Source organism: Oculina patagonica, chromosome 6, assembly GCF_052425735.1.
Source record: "Oculina patagonica isolate OP01 chromosome 6, crgOcupat, whole genome shotgun sequence".
In the NCBI taxonomy this organism is placed as follows: Eukaryota; Metazoa; Cnidaria; class Anthozoa; order Scleractinia; family Oculinidae; genus Oculina; species Oculina patagonica.
Window position 1 is genome coordinate 14,367,158 of NC_135763.1, and position 25,503 is coordinate 14,392,660.

The following is a 25,503-nucleotide window of genomic DNA, read 5'->3' on the forward strand; positions in this document are numbered from 1 at the left end:
TTTTTTTTTTTTTTTACTTTATAACATTGGTTTAAAAGGCAATATCGAACCTACCCTCATATTTATCATACCAAGATATCAAATGAAAGGAAAAAACTTTGGGGGATTTAAGGACAGGGTATCACAAACAGAAGCTGAGGTATACTTATTATAACTAAATCCATTAGATTGTGCCTGATATGCTGCTCAAATGATGTTTAAGACAAGATTTAAGCATCCTTTTATGCTGATATTCTCAACATTGAGAACTGTATAATTGTATAAAAATTACTGTACCTGCACTTTCCGAAAGGTCAACATACATGTTGTACATCACTTACAGAAATTATGAGGTAGTTGACTAACTCTTCAAATTAATGAGCTGACAAGCAGGGAAAGAAAATGCTAATGTCGTGCTTTGCATAGCAAATAAGCTGATGAACCTTTGAGGATATTAGTGGATGTATTATAAAGTTGATATTGCAAGAATTTCCCTTAGCAATTATTGAAATATAAAGTTAGGTGTATTGGAATTCTTACATTGGAATTCTAATAAACTCTAAATGGAGGGCACAGAGCCGTATTCTCAAAAACTTGTTAATGTAATGAAAAGAAACTTGTAAAAACTTAGATTAACCTAAAGACACCAATTAGGAACAAAAACCCCATTTCTTGAAAAAAAACAAAAAAAACAAATGCATCAAGAATTTGTTCCAATACCCTCCCCGACTAGCAAGGCCTCTGACCATAAAGAAGATGGTGGTGGTACAGGTAGTGGGGGTGATGTCAATCAAAATAACCACATTAGAAAAGGCCTTAAAACTGGGTAAAGTTATGCATTAAAGTTCTCTAGAGTAATGGATAAGACCCAGTCCTTTAGGAATTTTAATTAATACTAATAAAAATAATAATAATAATAATAATAATAATAATAATAATAATAATAATAATAATAATAATAATAAGTGAGTGTGTGATCACAATCATTCAAACAGTTATATTAATAATGATATTAATAATAATTCTAACAATAATAATAATAAGTGTGTGTGATCACAATTATTCACACAACGGTGCGTAACACATGAATGGCACATGACAATGCAAACACAATGCCTGGCCGATAAGATCATGCTACACCGTGAATAGATAAACAGGCACAAGCCAGGTGTAATTAACCTAGACTTGAAAAACCTGACAAGAAATGGAGTATAAATAACTCCAATTTATAAACAACATGCTGGCAGGGCATATATAGCCCAAACACAAAGAATGATAAAATGGGAGATATAAATAATCGCCCCAATAAATAAGTACATGTCGTGACGGTATAAATAACCGAACACGGAACATGACCGACTGAGGTATGAATAATTAAATATAAAAACAACATGCTGGAAGGGCATAAATAGCCCAAACACAGAAGCATGAGAAAATGAGCCATTAATAACCCTGTTATATAATAACATGCCACTATGACATGTAAACATGGTAAAATCAAGGTTTTGTCTACTCCAATATGTAAGCACCATGTCGGTAGCATAAAAGTAGTAGTCGGAAAAACACCCAAACATAAGTATTATACTAGAAACGAATTAAAATAACCAGGCAAAATGGCACGCAACTTGGTACACGTAAAGTATGAACAAGACATTCCCAAATTGTAGGTAAGGAAAAACAATGGGGAACATATAAACTCCCAGAGTATCAGCATGATACAACGAGGCACAAATATCCCAAACTAAACATCGAAGATAATGAATCCCCTTAGAAAAATAAATCCCCGTAGGAATATTATGAAAGTTATAAATATAGAAATGTAGACAATGGGCAATTGAATCGAGCAAGGTAAAGCAAAAAGACAATAAAATCCTAACCTCAATAAAATAGTGAAATTATAGCCGCAGGACAACAAACAAACGAAGCCAAAAAGAAATTATTAAAGATTTGCCGATATCGTATGCTGCAAGCAAGATGGATTACAAAGGTGTAAATTTAAAGTACATAACCAAAAGAATGCCGTTTGGCAGGCACACGTGTCCTAGGCGACAAAACACCAAGCAATTCACTGTAGACGTGAAAGAGAGCTATTTCGCTTGTTCGCTATAAATTACTAGTAGAAAGTAAAGCATGAAAGCTGACAGTTGCCACTGAAACTGTCTTAAAATCATATGCCATCTTTCTAGCAATCCAACCAAAAATCAGATACTTAACTTGTAAATTGAGCATCCTTGTTAGTCGTTACTTCGACAGGCTGCAATGGTTGGATCTCTGATTGTAGAATACAAGCGATTAAAGTTGATTGCTCGACCAAACGACCAAGAAACTTTTCTTCACTCGTGGACGCCATAAGCGTAAAGGCGATGTAACCGCGCCTTCATAACCTAAAAGCCCGCGAAAATGTAACCGGAAGTGATAGTAGGAGGGAATTTAACCGGAAGCTGGTAAATACTTACGAAACAAGCTACATAAAACCATTTATTTTTGCAAAATAAATATCCTTTAAGGGCCCAAACTGATAACTTTTCCGCGGTGCATATATCAATAAATTGCTGCAAATATTAGTAGTCAAAATTAAAGATTTTCACCCAGTTCCTGAGCGGCGCAGTTTGACTTAGCCATTCAAAAAGTGACAGCCACGAAAGATATATAACATCACACGCAGCCCGTCAATAACTGATCGGCACAATGTTCAAGAATTATCAAAACCAAAGCGATTTCTTTTGTCATGACATTGACATTATCGAAACTTGGTTGAAATTTGTTCAATTAGGTTTTTCAGTTACGTCCTACGTGATGTTGCCTTTTTCCTGATAGCGCACAGGTGTGAAAACAAATCAGTTATAATTCATGCGCACCATTAAATAAGAACAGACACAGTGTCTCATTGGTTGTCTATCCAGATTCGTTAAAAAATGCACCTGAATCGTTCGATGAAATAATAACATTTGCGGGGAAAGATTAGCAAGTTCAAGGCGAACGTGGGTGAATCAGCCTTGGATTCATTAAATAATTAACAGGATCTTGGGACATATTTGATTTCGATACGGTGATCAACATGTACAATAACTGTTCTTTGAACTGCCAACAAGAGCAAGACATTATTCAAGACAATATTTCCTGCTTCCGTTTCCCTGTTTTTCAGGCGGAAAATGTTCCACAGAAACTCATCGTGTCTAACTGCGTAATTAACATTCTGCTTTTGGTAACAGCAACCATCGGAAACACTTTGGTTTTATCTGTAGTATGGAAGACGCCTTCTCTTCGTTCTCCATCGATTGTTTTGCTCTGTGGACTCGCAACAACTGATCTTGTTGTTGGCCTTGTCGTTCAACCACTGTTTCTTTCCATGGAACTGTTGCTACTTCTCTCAAACTCTGCAGAGTATCGCTGCGATTTGGGAAAAGCATTCATCGTGGTATCCTATTCAGTATGTGGTGCATCTTTATTGACTGTTACATCTATAAGTCTAGATAGGTTATTAGCAATTCGGTGTCACATGAGATATACCAGTCTTGTAACTGTTCCACGAGTCATCTACGTTATGGCACTAAATTGGATAGTAAGCGGATTTTTGGCAAGTCTAATACTATGGAGTGAAGATAAGGTTTTCCTCGTTGTCATGACCTCAGCAGTTGCCATTTTTCTTTGTTTGTCTACGTATGCTCATGTAAAAATATATGTCGTTGTTCGCCGCCATCAGCAACAAATTCAAGCACAAGCACAGGCAGTACAAGCTAATGATGGGTTTAGCGTCGCACGTTTCAAAAAGACAGCTGCCAACGCTTTCCTGGTTCACTACTTTCTACTTCTTTGCTATACTCCACTCTTTATTACTTTGATATTGACTAGTAATGAAGACATAATTCATTCAGTATTATCACAGAAGAAATACAGTGCTATATCATGGAAATTAACAACCACTATAGTCTTCCTAAATTCTTCTGTGAATCCTATTATTTACTGTTGGCGTCTTCGAGAAATGCGAGTGGCCGTAAAAAAGACTGTAAAGGAAATTTTCTGTCGGAAGTAATTAAGCAAATTAAGGTTTTGATTTTGACATTTTGACTACTCTAACTGTCTCTGTAAAATGAAATTGTTTAGAGATACTAGGACACGGTTTTTACAGCTTGTATACGTTTTCTCAACGATGATAAATTTACTCACTAAAATTTGTAATATTCGCTGTGGCCTCCACAAACGGCCAAGTAAATTATTGAGAATCAATATCAGAAAATTGCAGTTTTTTGAAAGTTCTGAGGACATGTCATATTACAACTTTATGTGGTAAAATATGTAACACGTTGCGCAGTATATCGAAATCTTAAGAAATCTTTCGCGTATTCCATTGACATTGATTAGCGTCATTTTCATGCATAGGCAAAAGAAAGCCAATATGTCAGTAAAAAAGATCGTCATAAGACAGTAGCTAGAGTTTAAGATAAGACCTACGTGATGTTGCTTTTGTGTTTGGACAGCAGCAAGATGTGCCAACAAAAACCCAGTTAAACATGCACGCACACGATTCCTTAACTAATACATATCATGACATATACAGCGTTAATTTAAACACGATGAAAGAGCAAGCTTATGAGATCGTGTGTTACAGTTTGATTGACTTGTGTTATAGGCTGTGCTAAGTTCAATTAAAAATTCATTCTTAGGACAATTGAATACTGCCATCGACAATTTACATCATGGACGTAACTAGACCTTTGGCATAGACGAGGCAAGATCTTGCTAGGGGGCTCTGGGGCATGCCCTCCAAAAAAAATGAGAACTATAAGCTCTATAACTCTTTATCATTTTTCATAAGGCTTTAATTTTGGGTTAAAATCAAGACGAGGCAAGTGCCTCCTCTTGCCTCTTGCTAGTTACGGCCCTGTACATGAGAACCGTTCTGTTATCTCACGCTTCCGCATTTCTGTGTCTCAAGAAGACACTTTGTGCACAAACAAATCGTTTGTGAGATCAATTTCCTGTTTTTTAACACAAAATATTAGAAACTTCCTGATTTTATCAACAATATGGATATCCCTATTATCTTTCGGCGCTTTCGGTCTCTGCAAAAGGTACAAAGTTTTCCTGAAATTTAAAGATATGTTCATATTTTTCGAGTTGTTAAGCTGAACGTGAGACATTCGAAGTGCACATTTACCGCTTGAAAAAAATTAAAATGCAAAAAGATATTGACATACGAAGAAAGCAACAGTAAAGGATACAAACGATATGACGTCAACTGTCTCAGTCTTTGAGAGAAAAAGAAGCAAAAAAAGCAAACATCACTACTCTTCCACCCAAACGAATCATGCCAAAGGCGCTTTTAAACGATGTTTAAATAGTGTTCCTTAAAAGGAACACGATTTAAGCATCTGGGTAACTTAACTTTTATTATTTCTACAAAGCAGTTGTCGTGTTTGACCACATTTAGGCAATTTCCTTTTTAAAAAGCTTCGTCAATTTGAGTTTCCTGCTGAACTTGATGAACAAGAAAACAAATAAAGGCAATGTGATGTCAATAGCTGACGAACGTAGTACTCGCGAAAGAGGGACAGTATATGGAAACGTCAAAGGAAGTTGTTCAATTAAGTTTTTTGAGTTTTATGTGATGTTGCTTTTTGATTGGATAGTACACAGGTGTGTTAACCGATTTAATGAAATACATGTTTCTTTGAAATCTTTTTTAATTTACTGGCACAGATTAACGAGTTATGAACCAAAATTGCTACAATAGCCTCTAATTCAACACAAATTCACCCCAGGATCTTTGGATATTTTTTTTATTTCAATACGGTGTTCAACATGTACAATAACTGTTGTATGAACTGCCAAGAAGAGCGCAATCAAGCCAACAATCTTTGCTTCCATTACCTGTTTCCACACAATAATAACCAAATTTTGGAAAAAATGACGCACATGCTTATTTCGTATTCAAAATTATAATTTTATAAACAAAACTGCTCGCCTGCTTTCAGTCGCGGAGTAGCTTACAATCCCAAGAAGAATTCTCCATCTCACAGTACGGCACAGCAATAAAAATCGATGCAAACATTTTGCAGTACCTTGAAATTTATGTGGCAGGAGTTTGACGCAAAACCGCGGTATAATTTTCGCAAAATGCTGCAAAACGCAACTTTGGAGGTTGGAGAACGTTTTCATGCATTTTATAATGTTTACAGAACTAGCGAATACTTTTTATCGGTTTGCACGATCAACAATCGGCTAGGCACTCCGATTTAGCAAGCATTGGGGAGGCTTCTCACGAAAATTTGGGGTCGTAGTTTGTTTCGTCGACGAGCGTCCAGTATGAAAACTTTCAATAGAATGTAAGCGTTGAGTTTACATGACCTTAGTATTTCCGGACTTCTGCTCCAACGATTTTCCTGAAACTTGGCGATGGTGTGTATTAGGTGAATATAAGCTGATTCCAGAAATTTGGCAAAAATATATCAGCAAAATTTTTAACTGGACGCGATTTTGTCCAAAAAGTGGGGTCCAGTTAAACGCTAGTAACATTGAAAATATTTTTCACCAGTGAAATCAAATTAAATCATATCATTACTGAATGATAGGCGAACGTTTTCCCAAAGTTTCATAGCCATCACGTCAAAGCTGAAAAAGTTATAACGCAAAGTTTGACATCGACGAGTGCGCCTGGAATAACTACGGAGCCACCTTAAGTGCTTTGTCCAAAAAGTTCTAAATATTACAGTTTTAAATATTATATATTAATTAACTAGAAAGCGACGATTTCATAGGAAACTAATGTTTAAGTTACATCATGTAACTGAAAATATTGGCAAATTCAACTAGGAAGCCTTCGATTCGTGTCAGTTTATCGCCTGTTGGGCGGATTGCCAATCGAAACTTTAATAGCTAATACCCGTCTACGAAGCAAAGTAGCCAGCCAAATTGATATTATCTGCAGAAACAATATGCTAAACGACGCGATGCCGATAGTAATCAGACTGCTCTTGAACGGCTTGAACCGCTCCTCAACAGCCGTCAGGCAGCCGATGGTATAAATCCTCTTCTCTCGCTCAAAGGCATCCATTCTTCCAACTCCGAACCCACACTGGCTGTTTAATTTTGTTCTATCTTCTTCTTTCTTGCAACATGTTTTTGGAACACCGCATGCTTCAACCCCAGGCGAAGAACAATTGAAATAAATGTTCCATTGCCAATCTTCATAAGAATCGATTCCACAACATTTGAATTCAGTTTGTGTGGTTTCTATGAAATGTTTTAAGTCAGGTTTATCAGGATCACGGTACAAAACAATGGCTGTGCTCAATTTTTCTCTCCCGAACTCTAGGATACGTTCCTCCACCTTTTTGCGGAACAAAAAGGCCAGTACGCCGCAAGACAGCTCGACTAGCAGAAGAAAACCCACAATGCTCGCATAAAAGCAAAGCATACATGCGTTCTCTCGCAGAGCGCCGAGACAACCCAAGAAGGTTATAACAAACAATGTTGCGCCCAGGATTACAAACAGCACTGCAGCAAGATCAAACGACAAAACACTTAAACTCTGGTACCCATCTTTCTTTTCGAGCATCATGTAAACACCGACCCCAAGGATTAAGATTGCTGCTAACCAGAAGTGAACATTCAAGAACAATAGCGAGAACTTTATGCACTTCGAAGGATCTGCTGGAGAACTCGGTCTCGGACCAATTCTGCGGCGATTGTTCTGTATGTTGTATGGGTTGTACATGTTAATTTGCTTCGCGGTATTTCGTGTTGGAAAACTGTAAGATACACTGTTAATTTTTGAACTTGAAGCCGGCAAGAACGACCACAATCGTCTACAATTAATTTACAATTCTTGTTAAGACAAATTTCCTGAGCTTTGAGCAATGACAGGACCTGTAGAGAAGAAAGTATATGCTTAGTAAAACTGTCTTTGAAATGTTTAAAATATCACATATTGAAATTATAAAAGCAGATGAGTACATGAGCCTCTGGCTCGGACACTGAGGGTAACCTCGTCCCGCGTATGGACTTTAAAATTGTATTTACATTTTTTTTTACATATCGCAACAAGGTTTTTGCACAAACACGAATAATTAAAGCTTGAAACAACATAACCCTTCAGTCACAATATCACTTGGGGCATGGATATTAACTTACCACTGACGATATTCTGCAGAATAAAGCAAGACACAAGCACAGAAACGACGGTAATCTGTCATCGAGCTTAACTTTTAGTTACTAAAAATTTGTTTAGAATATGCGACAAGTCACGTTTATGACATAGCAACCCAAGGTATTATAATATTTATTCTGTTTTGTTTTCGATACAATTCTTTTGTGTGTCACAATGACGTCATAGTACACCGAGTAGTACGCCGTAGGAAGGAAGTTTTAACGTCTCAGCACACATGAGACATGTTGCAGGGACACGTCGCAGCGACATGTAGCAGCGACAAAATCAAGTGTTTTTCCGACAGAGGAGACGTGGAGCGGGGACATGTAGCAGCCAAAAAATCACAATGTGTACACACGCAAGAAAATGTAGCAGAAACATGTTTCAGGGACATGTCGCAGCGACACGTCTCACCGTGTTGCACGTGCCAAAAATTATCAACACACACGAGGGGATGTGTCGTTGCGATATGTCGCTGGGGCATGTTCCCGCTACAGTTGCTTTGTACATATTTTGATTTTGTTGCTGTTGCCGCTACACGTCGCTGCTACATGTCCCCTCAGTGTAAACAACACATGATTTTGTCGCTGCTACGTACCCGCGACTTGTCCCCACGTGTGCGGAGACCTTAACTCTAACTTATTTAACGCAGAGTTTTAGATTTTGCATAAAAAATCAATTGATTACGTCAGCGTCCAAAGAGAGTGCATGTTTTAAAATCAGTTAGGCCTCCAGCCCTAACAGGCTTTTCTTATAGTTCTCCGACAGAGTTATTCAGAAGTACAACAAAATTTAACAGTCAGACTACGAGCCCAAGTTTTCAATGGGTCTCTGTAAAAAGCTGACCGGATGGCAGCGGATGGCAGCGGATGGCGGATGGCGGATGGCGGATGGGAAATGGCGGATAAGAAAACGCGGATGAGAAAATACGGATACCAAATTTTTTTTTAAAGTATTGTTTGTAGACGGTTGCTCGACTTTATCCCAAAAAAACAAACAGTAAATACATCCCATACAAAAAAGGGTTCCTACATCTTCTTAATCCTTCGAGGTCGATCTCGAGCCGGGATTTCAAGATAGGATATCAAGTGAGGATTTTATTAATTTACAGAAGACTTTCTCGCCCCGCTCGAGACAATGAAACGTACAAAGCCAAAGTCAACGAAGCCGTAAGAATGAATATGGAAGACCTGAAAGTTACTAAGTTCGTAATGGAACTTAAAATCTAATCGTGTTTAAATAAAGGATGTGATGATGATGATGATGATGATGATGATGATGGGAAATTTAAAAAAAGGAAACCCACAACAAAGGGGTATTCCAGGTCACCCATCCAAGTACTAACCCCGCCCAACAGCGCTTAACTTCGGCGATCAAAAAATTTCTCGGTTTCTGATTTTTTAAAAAAATTGTACGTGTGTAAATCGAAAGTTTGTAACCATAGATTGCGTAACAATAGAAAATGTGTAAGAATAGATTGCGAATACCTTCCTATTTATACACTAAGTAAAAGACATATGTATAATTTAAATTTGATATCTTAACAATCAACTAATTTAAATGATAATAATAAAAGAAAATAAAAAATTCTCGGTTTCTGATATAAAAAAGGTGTGTGTAAATTGAAAGTTTGCAACAATAGAGTGTGTAACAATGGGGAGCCCAGGCTCCTGCTAAGAGCTCTATATCCTGTTAACAATGGGTAACCCAGGCTCCCGTTAAGAGCTCTATATCCCGCTGATTTTGCACGTTTGTGTACGACGGCTTTCAGCTGCTTTAAGAGTTGTGGTTTGTGACGTACGCAGCGGTTGCTTACGACGAACCTGCGACGAGGCATTTAAAAGGATGTTGGATTGACGACGAATCTGGGATTAGCCTTTCTTCCGGGGCGGGTAAAAAATTTAACTCTGATCGCTCGTTAGCTAACATGAAATAAAAAATAATCGAAGTTCCCATCCTGTATACGTTGAAGTGAAAGCATGATGAACGATCGACAAAAAAATATTGGATTTTTTGCACGTTTTCTTTTTATACGCGCTGAAACAGAACTTATTGTGGTTTGTGACGTACCCTGCGGTAGCTAACGACCAGGCCTACAATCAGGCATTCCAGGAAAAGATATTGGATTTACGACGAATTTGTGATCAGCCTTTTTTTTTCACGGCAAGGAAAAAAATAAACCGTGATCACCCGTGAAATAACGTGAAACAAAAAATAACCAAGATCCCATGCCGTATGCGTCCGAGCGAAAGCATGACGAACGATCGACAATCTAGATTTGCACGTTTTGTTTACCACCACTTTCTGGTGGCATGCAGCTTTGTCTGTACGGGGGTTGCGACCTTAAAGGTTTCAAATGTCATTGTATATTGCGTGACTGATCGCCTTGTGTTACCGGAAAAAGAAAGATTGGAAACACTTTAACAATGTCGATATGTTATACCATCAGAACACATGGACCCATTGGGGCCCCATTTTTTTGACTGCAGGTACGCTTGTTCACACAAAAATTCACGGACGGGCCCTATCCACCCGGGCAATTTCTCGGACGGCCCCTATGGGCTGATAGTGCCCTCCGCGGACGAACACTATCGCGTCACGTGATCAATTTAAACCAAGTTCGCAGGAAAGTCACAAACATGTTCACACAGAGGAGGGGAAGGGGGGGGGGGGGGGTGGGCCTTGTGTTCACAGGAACGGAAGTTTTTGAACTTGAAGTTTCTCGGACAAACAAAAGAGGTGTCCATGAATGAAGTGCAACTCATGCATGTTATGCTTACATTGGCTTGCCAAGAGGACCTTTGATCGCTGAGCTTCTACTAAAGGATAAAAATACATTAACACTTAGTTTATAGGATGAATGAAATACCGAGTAAATGCATTGTGTCAATGATTTAGACAACAAATGAAAAACAATGACGTTAATGTCAAGAGAATAAGCATAGTTCCCTGCTAGCTTTTAAACCATTGTTCAAAGATGGTGCTGGTTTAAAAGCTAGCAGGGAACTATGCTTATTCTCTTGACATTAACGTCTTTGTTTTGTATTTTCATGTGAATATTTTCACCTTAGTCTGAAGATGATATAGAATTATATCGAAATATAACAATTAAGTATACCAACGTTCCTTGCATTTGTTGTCTAAATCATTGGCACAATGCATTTACTCGGTATTTCATTCATCCTTTACTTCCTAAAATTATCAGCGGGTAATGGTTTTTGAAATAACACTGAGTTTATTGTTAGAGTGATTTCATTTAACCCGTGAAACACTATCTAGCAGTTAGTGCGTAATAGTCAATACTAAACAAAAGAAAACAGTGGAAATAGTGCCTAATAGTATCTAAAAGTGTAACAACTATTTCACGGGTTTAGTAAAATCTCTCTAAAAGTTAGTAAAATCACTCTAAAAGTATTTGCTACGGACCTAGTTGGTACACTTTACACCAATTGCTTATAAACGTAGTCTTGTTCATAATTTCACGATGGCTTCAAAATCCACCTAACAGTCGCCGGACTGGAAGTAAAAGAGAGGCGTATTTCTAAAAAATTATTGGATGAGGTTTTTGTGATATCCGGAATAATCAAGGTCGAGGTAAGTGTTATCAGCCGAAGCCGAAGGCTTAGGCTGATAACACTTACAGAGACCATGATTATTCCGAATAACACATAAACCGAATCTAATAATTGTTTTATTATACATTGTTTTTCTGGAAAAGGAAGTAATGACAAACGATTTCAACCTGTTTCAAAACTTGTGCTATTAAATTCCGGCTGGTCGTCCTACTAAATCGTGGAATAGTTCCTTCCCAATTTTTGGTAGCCATTTTGTGTTTTCCGAGACTTTATTGTCAGCAATTTTTGAACTTTGGTCAAACTATTTCTCGGTTGAAGAAGTGAATCGACGAACTATGAATTTCCTTCGCCACCAGATGCCCAACACATTGCTCTTGGAAATCATGCATTGCGCGCGCAACCTACAGATTAGTGAATAATCTGCTAGCAGATTATTCACTAATCTGTAGGTTGCGCGGGGTTGCGCGGATTCCCAGAATTAGCTGAAGGCTCTTAGCCAATGAGAAGACAGCTAGTGACTAAAATGTATAATAATAAACAATTATTGGATGAGGTTTTCGTGATATCCGGAATAATAATAACTTTATTTAACGAGGGTAAAAACACTTTACAGTTAAAAACTGAAAAACTAGTGGCCCTCATTATATTATACATAAATAAATAAAAAAAATAAAAATAAAAAAATGGTAATTGAAATGACTAAAAACAAAATACTAAAATAGAGTTTAACTTAAGAAATAGAGAAATGGTCGAGACCTACGTATGATTCCTTAAGGTAATTCACATAATTATTTTTAAAAAGCTTAACATTCTGACTAGATCTAATGTTAATAGGGAGCTTATTCCACTCTTTCACTGCCGTGACTGCAAAAGTCCTTCCTCCCTCGGTTTCACGCGAGTATTTCGGGCATCTCAGGGTTATGCTTCCATGCCTCGACTGTCTCGTAGAAATATCACTAACCCTTGTCAGTGTATTGGACAAATACTCGGGGCATTGGCCATTAAGGCATTTAAACACTAAGCATAACTTGATTACATTAATTTCGTCATAAAAATGGTAGCCATTTCAATTTCTTAAAAAAGCTTAATTGTCCCCTCCTCTTTTGTTTTTACTCCGAGAACTACTCTTGCGGCTCTCTTTTGCAACCTAAACAACCTTCTTATATTATTAGTGGAGGTGGACCCCCAGATTAAGCCACCGTACATCATAACTGGTTTGATTATAGCATTATAAAAGGTAAGACGTTCATTAAGAGGAAGATAATGTCTTCCTATCCGCTGGGCAAGCTTTTTGCACATATAGTCCACATGATCGTTAAACGATAGATCCTGGTCAATATGCACACCTAGTAACTTGTGGCTGGTGGTTCGCTCCAGCACGACACCCTCTTTTGTCCTGATCTCCATCTCTGTGCCCATATCGCCAGTCGTTGGTGATAGCCTGCTGCCCGACACAACCATAGATTTGGTTTTCCCAGTGTTCAACTTGAACCGGTTGTTTTTTGTCCAACTTTCGAGAGCTCGAGTGCTCTCACACAGTTTAGCACAGAGACCGGTGATATCTGTGAAAGGGGCGGATGCACTAAGGGTGGTATCATCTGCGAAGATGTCCACAGTAGTCTTTGATGGCATCGTCTCTGCAAGATCATTGATGAAAATAAGAAAAAGCAGCGGTGCGAGAACGGAGCCCTGAGGTACACCGTGCGTGAGAGACTGGGAAGAGGAGTACACATTGCCAATAACTGTGCGCTGCTTTCTGTTACTGAGATATGACCTTAGAAGCTCAAGACTGGTTTCTTCCAGGCCATATATCTGCAGTTTCTGAATCATGATTTCATGGTCAACAAGATCAAAAGCTTTCTGGAAGTCAGCAAGTATTAACCCATTAATACAGTTTTTATCCAAATTCCATAGCATTTTGTCGATCATATTAACAAGAGCAGTTTCAGTGGAAAAGAATTTCCTAAAGCCAGACTGCATGTTATACAGCAAGTTGTTTGAGCACAAATACTCATACAAAGAATTGTGTAAGTGCCTCTCGAATATTTTCGAGAGCACAGGAAGAACAGAATAATCAAGGTCGAGGCAAGTGGAGAGGAGTGGAATCCTCTTAATGAGGCAAGTGTTATCAGCCGAAACCGAAGGCTGAGGCTGATATCACATACCGAGACCTTGATTATTCCGAATATCACAAAAACCGAATCTAATAATTGTTTTATACATTGTTTTTCTGGTAATGAAAATAATGACAAATGATTTCAACCTGTTTCAACACTTCACAATTCTGAATGCTTTTTCTACAAGGTATTTCATGTAATGGTTCCTTCCCAATTTTTGCCAGTTATTTTGTGTTTTCCGAGACTTCATTGTCCAATAATTTTTCAACTTAGGTCAAATTATTGCTCGGTTGAAGAAGCGAATCGACGAACTATGAGTTTCCTTCGCCGCCAGATTGCTCTTGCTCTTGCGCGCGCAACCTACATAATTAATCACTAATCTGTAGGTTGCACGCATTTCCAGAATTAGCTGAAGGCTCTTAGCCAATAAGAAGACAGCTAGTGGCTAAAATGTATAATAAATTGTTTAACGTGTAACTATGTAATCAGCTCGACAGGGAAACGATATAGCAGCAGAGTCCATGTTCGCGGGGGTAACTATTACTTTGGCCCCCACAGAGCTAATATTTGCTAGAGCGGTAAAAGGAACGGACGGGGAAATGACTCAAGAACGGTTTTCACTTATCATTCGATACAAATAAACACTGATGTTGGAAGTTGCTCGAATTTCTCTTTGGGTTACTTTAGTCCATCACGCAAGGGTTGTGTTGATAACTCTGAGCAAGTTCTTTTCTGTTCACTTTGCTTTCTTTTTGCTGTTAAGGTGCGTCCCTTTCAGTGCTTAGGGCTGGCGCGAAATTACTTTGAATTCACAATTGAATTGTTATTATTATCAATATACGCGGCCAAATAGAAAAAACCTTCCTCTTGAAAACGGAGCTCGGCGGCCACAAATGCATTATTGGCCCTGCAGCTTATTGGTTCACGGTTCATCTTCCGATGAAAAAAAAAAACAACCAGGTTACGTTCATTAACGCGGTAAAACCATTGAGGTGCATACATTACTACAGCAATCTTTCAACGCAGTCTCTAACTGTTTTCTCGCTGAGTGAGAAGTGTTCGGTGAAAAGAGTCTATTTGTTATAACTGGGACAAAATGCAGCCCTAAAAATCTTATTTATAATCAAAAGCACAAGGAAAAGATACAAAGAGAGCAATTTTTTCTTGCCTTACGAGAAACGAAGCTCGCGTAGTGTCGAATGCGGCCCATGCGCTTCGCAAGGGCCGCATTCGACACTAAGCAGGCGCAAATAAACAATAATCTCTCAAAAAGTAATTTTATTCCCTTATTGTCCTGGCTCGATCAAAGCTATTTATGCAAACTTATGAAGGTAACCATCCGGCCTCATTAGCAATGTTGGTCATCGTTTGGGGCATATTCTGTTCTTGTAAACCAAACTGAGTTTTTTGTAAATTCAGGTCGAAATTTTTTATAAGGATTCAGATGAAGGGGTAACAATAAGGTGAGCGAATTATACACCATTTGGACAATATTTTATCAATTTTTTTACAGCAATAACCCCAGCCTGGTTTGCATGTTCTGAATGCCATATGTAAGAATGTATAGTACTGTGAATAGTGTAGGGAAAAGTAAAAGTTCATGAATTTTGCATATCAAATGAGTACATTTGCTGCCAAGAAAAGGCATTGTGCACACAGAAAGTGGATATTGGCTAGGAACAGACATCAATCTGGAAACACAGCAAAATTTCATGATGACTGTGCAATCTCAAGAGAACAGTAGAATAACGTGGGGTGAACAGAAGTGTGTGAAAGAAAATTCGGATACATCACAAAAAAGGAACAAATATCACTGCTATTTCACCCAAATATTTCATCCGTTAAGGCTCCAAAGGCAACACAAATTGAATTGCGATAAAATAAAATAAGTAAGATGAGGTAAAGTAAGGCAAAGTAAGATAAGAATCCTTTAGGTAGTCACGATTTATTTTCAAATACAACAAAAATAGCAAAAAATATTAAAACATTAATACTAATTTTAAAAATAGCAAAAATTGCTAAAACAGTCTATACCAATATAATTCAAAATGCGTCATAGTCAACGGCTTCGTTTCAATTGATATTGTTCTTTAATTGCACAGCGACAGGTGTGTGCACAATACAAACAATCATATATTAGACCTTTCTTATTGCTTAATGCTTCTTGCGTGCTCAATTTGTAAAATAACTGATTCTACGGCCAACGGTAACAAACTTTAACACGTTCTTAAATACTCTTTGCCTTGTTTTATTAGTTCAATATGTACCATAATTGTTCCATAAACTGCCAAGAAAAGCAAGGGATTATTCAAGATAACAATTCTTGCTACCATTTTCCGGTATTTTTGGCTGAAAATATTCCACAGAAACTCATCGTGTCTAACTGCATAATTAACATTCTACTTTTAGTAACAGCAACTATTGGAAACACTTTGGTTTTATCTGTAGTATGGAAGACGCCTTCTCTTCGCTCTCCATCGATTGTCCTGCTCTGTGGACTCGCATCAACTGATCTTGTTGTTGGTTTTGTCGTTCAGCCACTCTTCCTTTCCATGGAACTGTTGCTTCTCCTCTCAAACTCGGCAGAGTATCATTGCGATTTGGGAAAAGCGTATATCGTCCTTTCCTATACAGTGTGCAGTTCATCTTTGATGACAGTAACAGCCATTAGCCTAGATAGGTTATTGGCACTTTGGTATCACCTAAGATATGCCAGTATTGTTACTGTTCCACGAGCCATCTATGTCATGACACTAAACTGGCTGATAAGTGGATTTATGGCAAGTCTTGTACTCTGGAGTGGAAACACCGTGTTTCCTGTTGTGATGGCCGTAGGAGTTGCCATCTGCCTTTGCTTGTCTACGTTCGCTCATCTAAAACTATATCTCGCTGTTCGTCGCCATCAACAACAAATACATGCACAAGTTGAAGCGGTACAAGTTAAAAATTGTTTCAACGTGGCACATTTCAAAAGGAAAGCTGTCAACGCTTTTGTGATTCATTACTTTTTGCTCCTTTGCTTTACTCCACTTTTCATTAACTTTTTACTGAGTAGTAACAGAGACATAATTTATTCAGTGTTACCGAAGAAGGCCCACAGAGCTATATCATGGAAATTAACAACCACTATAGTCTTCTTGAATTCTTCTGTAAATCCTTTAATTTACTGTTGGCGTCTTCGAGAAATGCGGGTGGCCGTTAAAAAGGCTTTGAAGGAGATTTTCTGTGGGAAGTGACATCGTTCCCTCAGGAAAAAGGATTTTCTACGCCGAATTTCAGGTTTTGACATTTTTGGGCTTTTCAAGCTTTCTTTGCAAGATTTAAATTAAAGAAAAAGCTTGCCTATGTTTTCTTAAGAATGACCTTTTAAACATTAACATTATTTGTAATTTATCTTAGTCAAAGTCACCATTTACGAGGTGGTTACGATCAGAATTGGTAAAATGATCATGACCACTTTTTAAAAAAACTGTTCCAAGTTCTCAGAAAACAAGAACTTCTAATGGTGGTAATGAATTTTACCACTACTTTGGGTAACTGCTCTTAAAGTGCCTCTTTTCACCCAGGTGTATAAATGGAAACAGGCTTATTTAAGTTTGCGGGGGTAACCCTACGTTGGACTAGCATCCCATCCTGTAGGGAGTATCTCCAGCAGTATTGGCCAGTTGGCCCGACGCAGACTTTGCCTTGCCGCTGCTGATATGAGCAACCTTGTTTACGACTTGGCGACTGTTCACAATAGTTTCAATGTGCAGTAACCCGGCAAAGCTGTCTGAATGCGCGATTGGGAGTGATAGAGACGTACATTTGTTAAGTATCTGAGAACTTTAATAGAGTAATAGAGTCCTTGTTCGTGAGCTTAAGCATTTTGGCTTGAGATCTAAGGCGAGGGCGGGGTATTGTACAACACATGTAGTCTAAAGCACGAACAATTTTCGCTTATTGTTGAAGATAAACTTATATAGACAGTGATAGTTCCAGCTACACGAAGTTTACTCTTTAGTATTTTTCTTGCAATTTATAGAATTATCTCGCAAAATAGAAAACAACGAGGGGTGAACGGAATTCAAAGTGGGTGAAAGAAACGTCGGATAGATCACAAAAAAGGAACAAATATCAGTGCTCTTACACCCAAACACATGATCTTGAAGGCGCTAAAAGAAACACTATTTTTGAGATAAAATAAAATAAGAAAAGAAAAGATTGTTGTGCGTTATACCTTAATCTTTATTGCGTGTTCTTTGCAATGGTTTTTGTAAATTTGTTAATAATAATCGTCCAAACATTTTAGCAATGTTAGTCATCATTTTGTAGAGTACCTTTCCGTCTTGCATCGTGTATTTTGAAATTTCAGCTGAAAAGAACGTCACGTTTTGAATGCAAAACTAACAGTGAAGTCAGCGAATGTGCATGACTTCAATCTTGTGGTCTCTCTCGTTTTTAAATGGATTATGTTATACCGTAACGACAGCCGGTCTCAAATCTATTTTAGCCCGCGAAATGAGGCACATGTGCACGCCGAATCAATACTAATGGAGGGCGTCTTAAAAGTTCAGTTTTCGCTAAAATTAGCCGATTTTGCATGCTCTAAATACTATTCGCCGTGTAGAAAAAAGAACACTTTACGTTTAGAATTTACTTATTTGCATCAAGAAGGCAAATATTAGCAAAGCAGAGACGTCAATCTAGAAACACATTAGCAAATGGCAACTGTGCAATCTATGGAATTGTGTCATTAAATGGTAAACACATACATGTACAAGGAGTGAACGAAAATTAATTAGGTCTTACTGAAGGTTACAATGTTTTTAACACGTTCTTTGGATAACTTTACTTCGAATAACGAAATCAACTGATCGTTTTTAAGTTTAACTTAATTTCAGACGAAACATGATGCACAATATTAAAATGGTATTCAAAATGAATGCCAGTACCAACAACCCAACAGTGTTTTTACTCAACTTTTTAAAGTCGAATATGCTTGAAGTGACAAACAGACAAGTTATGTCGGTCATTTTGTTAGTTAGGGCAATTCGACAGTTTTTGTCTTAATACTAAGTTGAAGCGTCATATTTTGGAGGCTAGAAAATGACACAATCTAACTGACAAATTCTGTCGGTCAATTTGTCAAAGAAACAAGGAGTGTAAAGTTTAACTTTGGACTATGCCGGGAAGTAAATTTACCGGCCGTCCAAGATGCGAAAATAGGAGTTTTGAAATCACCTTCAGGGGCGGATCCAGGTTTTTTATGGCGGTGGGGGTGGGGGGTATCAGGCTTTTAAACAGGATTTTGAAAGTGGGAGTCCAAATTAGTTCAAGCCTGAGACCCATATTTCATAGGGCCGTAGGCTCCTTCCCCCTAGGGGGGTCTGGGGGCATGCCCCCTCAGAAAACTTTGAGAACTTGAAGCCTCTTAGACGTGATTTCCGCGATTTTGAGCAGCTTAATACATTTTTCAACAAAGTAATAAACCGCTGTTTTTCCTTAATAATTTAGCAAACCTCTTATTTCCTTAACGTACCTTGAATTATATTTGGGACAAAAACTCTAGTTCTTATATGAATAGTGATTGAAATTTGAAGTTGAAAAGCCACGAACTTTCACGAAGGAATGCGTTGTTTTGCTCACCCACGTGCGAGGAAAGTTTTAGCTCTTGGCAAAGTGGCATGGGGACATTTTGGTAAGTCAATGTTTTTAGAATAGCGGCTTTGCTTGAGAATCGAAATCGCTTCGATGCGAAGAAAACGGTAAGAAAACTTACTAAAAAGATTAATATGGAGAAGAAAATCATGCCAGCAAGGCTAAAGCAACTCTTGAAAGCTTAAAAGAATGTAATTTTTTTAAATTATACCACATGTTTTGTTACATCAAGCACAGAAGTTCGTAAAACAGGCTGTCGAAAATCTCCTGTTTCGGAAAAGTGGCCGTCCTTTACTTTGAACGGTCGCCTGGCTAAGGAAGGTGAATGTTAACAAATATGTCAAATTTACTTTAGCTAAAAATATTAACACCTTTTTCCCCTTACTCAGTGTCATTGTCCTTATTTGCTATTTGAATGTGTTTATTTTCATTTTTCTGGTGGATCAAGGGGGGTGGCTAGCCACCCAATCCACCCCCCCCCCCCTGGATCCGCCCCTGACCTTGCCTGAGAAAATATCACTGCTCTTCCACCCAAACATTTTATCTTGGAGGCGCTAAAGGAAGCACAAGTTCAGCGTTTCGACAACTTAAATGTTGGTAGTTCTATAAAACATCTGTCGCGATCGACGCAATTTTGTCAGAATCCTTTTAAACTTCGTGACATTATATTTCTTAAAGAAATTCACCCATTTGAACATGGTCTTGAAGTAGTAGAAAGGCGTAAACACGATTCAAACTATCCCACGCATATCCTGCTTATCGAAAAGCGTAATACCCAGGTATAAACAAAGCCAAACCAATATAAGGCAACACGCACCCGGTGTTAATTACTGACATGCGTAATTCCATCTCACGAACAAAACAAAGCCATTATGTGACAATACAGAAAGGTTAAAAAACTGTCAAATTCTGTCTGACAATGTTTCAGACAAACTGAAAGTGTTTCAAGCTTGTTCTAAGACTTTTTAAAAGAACACATTTACCGGTCGGTCAAGATATGAAAATAACAGATCGGAAAGCAAAAGAAAGCATTAAATAGTTCTGAAGCACCTTGCCCGAGTCTTTAAAAAAGAAAAAAGAAAAAGGTGGCCGATATCACTGCCATTTTATTCAATTATTTCAGCTTTAAGGTGCTAAAGGAAACACTATCTGATCATTTTGGAAACTAAAATTTGGGTAGTTTTATAAAAACACTTGCCGTGCTCGAAGCTATTTTGACCTAACCCCTTTGAGCTTTGTGAATTTACATTTACCTATTTAAACTAATGGTACAGAATTGAACTCGTTGACTGGCGTAAACATGATTAAAAATAACCCACGCATCCGTTAATAACTGAACAGCATAAAACCAAATCAATATGAGGCAACATAAACGTTGAAAAAAGTTGATTTATTGGCTTTTTAGTTTAGCTCTATCTGATTTTGCTTTTTGATTACATAGCAGACAGGTGTGTGGACAATATAAGTAAACATGTATCTACAAATTTAGAAAACAGTCTATTATTGCTTGGTGCGGGCTCAATTCGATTAAAAACGATTGGGTTTTTTGAAATCGTTTCATTTACTGGCTAACACTAACAAACTGTGTACCCTCTTGGAAACACCAACAAATTTTCAACGCGATCTTGTTTACTTTTTATTTTGATACACAGAGCATGTATTATATGAACAAAGCGAAGCCAATATAAGGCAACGAGAAAACGTCATCTCACCCCGTTAATTACTGACATGCGTAATTCTAATTTGTTTGAACAAAACCAGAGCAATATGTGACAACATGAAATCGCGAAAAAAAAAAATGAAAAACTCTCACATTCTCCCAGGCAATGTCAGTTTAACAGGCAAACTGAAAGTGTTTGCGGCTTTTGTTAAATCCTTCACAAAATCTGCACATTTTATTTCACCGGTCAGTCAAAATATGAAAATAAGAGGAAAGTAAAACAAAGTGTTAAATAGTTTTGAAGTTACCTTGGCTCAGACTCTGGAAAAAAGGAAAGAAGTAACAAAAATCGCTGCCATTTCACCCAAAACATTTCATCTAAAAGGTGCTAAAGGAAACACTATCTGAACGTTCTGGCAAACCAAAATTTTTGATAGTTTTGTTAAACACTTGCCGTTTTCGAAGCTATTTTTACATAACCCTTTTGAGCTTTGTGAATTTACATTCACCTATTTGAACAAATGGTAAAGAATTGAACTCGTCGACTGGCGTAAACATGATTAAAAATAACCCACGCATCCGTTAATAACTGAAAAGCGTAATACCAAATCAATATGAGGCAACATACAAACGTCAACCAACGTTCTCCGCCATTAACTGACATGGGTAATTCCACCCTATGAACAAAACTATCAAGTATCAACAATGTGGAAACGTTGAAAAAAGTTGATTTATTGGCTTTTGAGTTCAGCCCCATCTGATTTTGCTTTTTGATTACATAGCAGACAGGTGTGTGGACAATATAAGTAAAAATGTATCTACAAATTTACAAAACAGTCCATTATTGCTTAATGCGGGCTCAATTTGGTTAAAACCGATTGGGAAAGGTTTTTTTGAAATCATTTCATTTTCTGGCCAACACTACTGAACAAGCTGTGGACGTAAGCGAGTGAAATACCCTATTCGATACACCACGAAGTTTCTACGTGTTCTAGGATACTATTTATTGCAGATAAACATGTACCTCAACTATTCTATAAACTGCCAAGAAAAGCAAGTTATTACTCAAGAAAATAATTCTTGTTATCATTTTCCCGTATTTCTGGCTGAAAATGTTCCGCAAAAACTCATCGTGTCTAACTGTGTGATTAACATCCTGCTTTTGGTAACAGCAACCGTTGGAAACATTTTGGTTTTATCTGTAGTATGGAAGACGCCTTCTCTTCGCTCTCCATCGATTGTCTTACTCTGTGGTCTTGCAACAACTGATCTTGTTGTTGGCCTTGTCGTCCAGCCATTGTTTCTTTCCATGGAACTGATGCTACTCCTCTCAAACTCGGCAGAGTATCATTGTGATTTGGGAAAAGCGTACATCGCCCTTTCCTATACAGTATGCAGTGCATCTTTGATGACAGTAACAGTCATAATTCTAGATAGGTTATTAGCAATTCGGTATCATCTGAGGTATACCAGTATTGTAACTGTTCCACGAGTCATCTACATTATGGCTCTTATCTGGTTGGTAAGCGGATTTTTAGCAAGTCTAGTGCTTTGGAGTGGAAGAAATGTATTTACTGTTGTGATCGCCATAGGAGTTGCCATTTGTCTTTGCTTGTCTACGTATGCTCATTTAAAAATACATGTCGTCGTTCGCCGACATCGACAACAAATACAAGCGCAAGCGGAAGCAGTACAGACTGGGAATGGTTTTAACGTGGCACGTTTCAAACGGACCGCTGCCAACGCTTTCGTAATTCACTGCTTTCTACTATTTTGCTATACTCCACTTTTCATAAACTTTTTGCTGAGTAGCAACAAAGACATTATGCAATCAGCATTATATAAGAAAGCCAACAGAGCTATATCCTGGAAATTAACAGCCACTATAATCTTCCTGAACTCTTCTGTGAATCCTTTTATTTACTGTTGGCGTCTTCGAGAAATGCGAGTGGCCGTGAAAAGAGCTTTAAAGGGGATCTTCTGTAGGTTGTGATTTTGCTTTTGACTAAGAAACCTAAATTCTAAAATTTGCTAGTTTTATCTGTCTGTGCAAAGTTTTAGTCCTATTTAGTTTTAGTTTATAAAATATCGCTGAGAGCTATTTAAAATGTAACTCATTAAAACTAGCAATATTCGTAGTGGCTACGATCAAAATAGTATAATTATGTGCACGAGGCGGAGTAAAATTAAGGATATTAATGTTGGAGTATGATTAATTGACTGATATTGCATAACACTATTGGACTGAGATTGTATAGCCTGGCTAGAACATTATTAGGCTAGGATTGAATTAAATTTTTACTTGAGTCTGACTGACATGAAACATGAAATGTATGGCATTGTTATAATAGGAATAAATTCCATAATAACGGAGCTCAAGCGCGCGACGCGCGCCAGCGGAGCACCAAGGAAATTTGGTAAGCCCATGAAGCCGAAATAATTTGGTTATCGAGTGAGCGCCTACAGACTCTCGAGGAGGGCGAGGGAAGTCACATGACAACCCCTTATCATATCTCAAGGAACGTTAAGGTTAACATCGGCTTGAATCTTTGATATTGGTCATCCATGTCATAGTCAATTGACAGCTGCCAAAACAAGGTATCTCCTGCCCAGTATCGCATGACCATTCCGTGGGCTCAGGTGTAAAACTCATTGAGGTCATGTGCTGACCAAGTTATAGTTTTCCATTGAATCGCGGGTTCAAGTTTTACTTGTTTTGGTCAGGGTAATGACAGGATTTTGTAAGCGCAATTTTTCGATTGGAGACAATTATTTCCGAATTCGGCTATCGATCTTTCTTGAGTAGTATACGTTTAACAACTTCAATAACAGTATTTTCAATGAGAGTATCTTCACAAAACTTGAGGAACCAAAAAATAAGTATGGAGCTTCGCTTTTAGGCTTGACTAAATTTATATATTTTTAATATTTATTAGACTTGGTTTGAAGAACACTAATACATTGGCAGAACTTGATACCGAGATGATGTTTGTGACAGGTGCTTGCCTGCGAGTTGTGAATTTTACAATAGCGGCCCCAATCTATATACTCCCAAAATTCCCCAAATGCATGAGGTAACAAAGGTTAGGTCTGCGTCGAGTCTAGTGGCACATCTTACCGGAGCTTAGCATTAAGCGACTAGCATTAAGCGACTGTAGCATTAAGCTTAGCATTAAGCGACTAGCATTAAGCGACTGTAGCATTAAGCGACTAGAAGTACTTTTACCCTCCTCCTCTCCGGATGGGATGCTAGTCCATCGCAGGGTTACCCCCTAACATTATAGACATTTAGCAACAGGGTTTTTACTTTAACCCTTTGACACCCAAATTTTCCCCCAAAAAAACGCTTTTTTAGCCGCTAAACTGAAATTTTGGTACTATGGTCTTGAATTTACCTCAGCTTTGCTAAAGAAGCACTTTTTTACACTTCAGCAACATTTTGATAAAGATTCTGTGTAAAAACGTATAATATTTTACTTTGGTGCATGCGCATAAGTCAAAATTCCACTGACGTGCTTATTGATGACGTCACAAGTGAATCAATGACTGCACCTCCAAATAGCGCCTGAATGCGCGTTTAGGAGTGAAAGGGTTAACGGAAAACCGCAAACGCATTTTAACGTTATTTTTTTGGCGTTTGAGGTATCATGAACTCTACCGGTTTGTGAGGTATCATGAACTCTACCGGTTTAGATAGACGTCTGCAACCTCGAGCAAATTCGCGTGGAAAAAAAGTTTAACTAAAAGGGAAGATGACTTGTAAAATTCTAAAAATTAAAATTACCAGTGATCCGGTCTAACACCGCTTTCTTTATCGACGGTTGTTGAAGGAGGCACGAAGAAAAGCACACAAACTGGTCGTCAAGATTCACGGCAAAAAAAAAAATATTCTTTCTTACACGATAAATACAATTCTCTCAAAACCTGCTCTGTTTTGTTACGGTATTTGTAATAGAAGTAGCTTACCTTAACGCTCACATTCTTCTTGAAATTTGACTGGTTCGCCTCTTCTGAGAAATATACGGTGAGATTCCGAGAATTTACTTGCAAGCTTTCTGCCGCCATATTGGATTTGCGACATATACAAGTGCTTGTTTTTCAAAAGAAGACAAAAATGCTCAAACTGCACTCTTTAGACTTGAGTTTTTTCTCTGTGTCTAGACAAATAACTTCTTCAGATATCTTTAGCGTCAATACGTGAGATGACTAAAAATAAAAGAGAAGAATCCTCGAGGGAAATCACCAACGTAAAAATCTACCTCTTGCCGTTGAAAACGTGCGTTGAAAACTTCAAACGTGACCTCGGGGCCTGGTCACGTGATTCCTAGACGATTGCGGTTTGAAGTTTATAGCCGAAAACCTGAAGCTAAATGTCTCTATTAG

The 25,503-nt window shown here is 37.9% G+C and overlaps 5 protein-coding genes across 6 annotated transcripts in view; 3 read left to right on the forward strand and 2 right to left on the reverse strand.

The window, feature by feature from the left end:
- LOC144657375 (putative G-protein coupled receptor 45) overlaps nt 1–25,503 on the reverse strand; it is a 287,434-nt gene that overhangs the window by 235,668 nt on the left and 26,263 nt on the right. The gene's annotated exons all lie outside the window — the stretch shown is intronic.
- Nucleotides 2,921–4,591, forward strand: LOC144658633 (melanocyte-stimulating hormone receptor-like). The gene has a single exon (XM_078519091.1). The coding sequence runs from the start codon at nt 3,038–3,040 to the stop codon at nt 4,010–4,012; it is 975 nt and encodes a 324-aa protein (XP_078375217.1). The 5' UTR covers nt 2,921–3,037; the 3' UTR covers nt 4,013–4,591.
- LOC144657377 (tetraspanin-33-like) lies at nt 5,749–8,190 on the reverse strand. 2 transcript variants are annotated; one of them, XM_078517726.1, is made up of 2 exons: nt 8,113–8,190; nt 5,749–7,848 (listed from the first exon to the last, which is right to left on the reverse strand). In XM_078517726.1, exon 2 carries the CDS (start codon nt 7,694–7,696, stop codon nt 6,815–6,817), a length of 882 nt encoding a protein of 293 aa, XP_078373852.1. In that variant the 5' UTR covers nt 7,697–7,848; nt 8,113–8,190; the 3' UTR covers nt 5,749–6,814. The 2 variants fall into 2 exon arrangements, with proteins under 2 accessions (XP_078373852.1, XP_078373853.1); XM_078517727.1 differs by lacking the exon at nt 8,113–8,190 and adding an exon at nt 8,024–8,075 and having other exon boundaries at nt 5,749–7,941.
- On the forward strand, nt 16,082–17,056 carry LOC144657872 (melanocyte-stimulating hormone receptor-like). Its single transcript, XM_078518231.1, has one exon. The coding sequence runs from the start codon at nt 16,082–16,084 to the stop codon at nt 17,054–17,056; it is 975 nt and encodes a 324-aa protein (XP_078374357.1).
- On the forward strand, nt 22,002–23,495 carry LOC144658987 (melanocyte-stimulating hormone receptor-like). Its single transcript, XM_078519507.1, has one exon. The coding sequence runs from the start codon at nt 22,139–22,141 to the stop codon at nt 23,111–23,113; it is 975 nt and encodes a 324-aa protein (XP_078375633.1). The 5' UTR covers nt 22,002–22,138; the 3' UTR covers nt 23,114–23,495.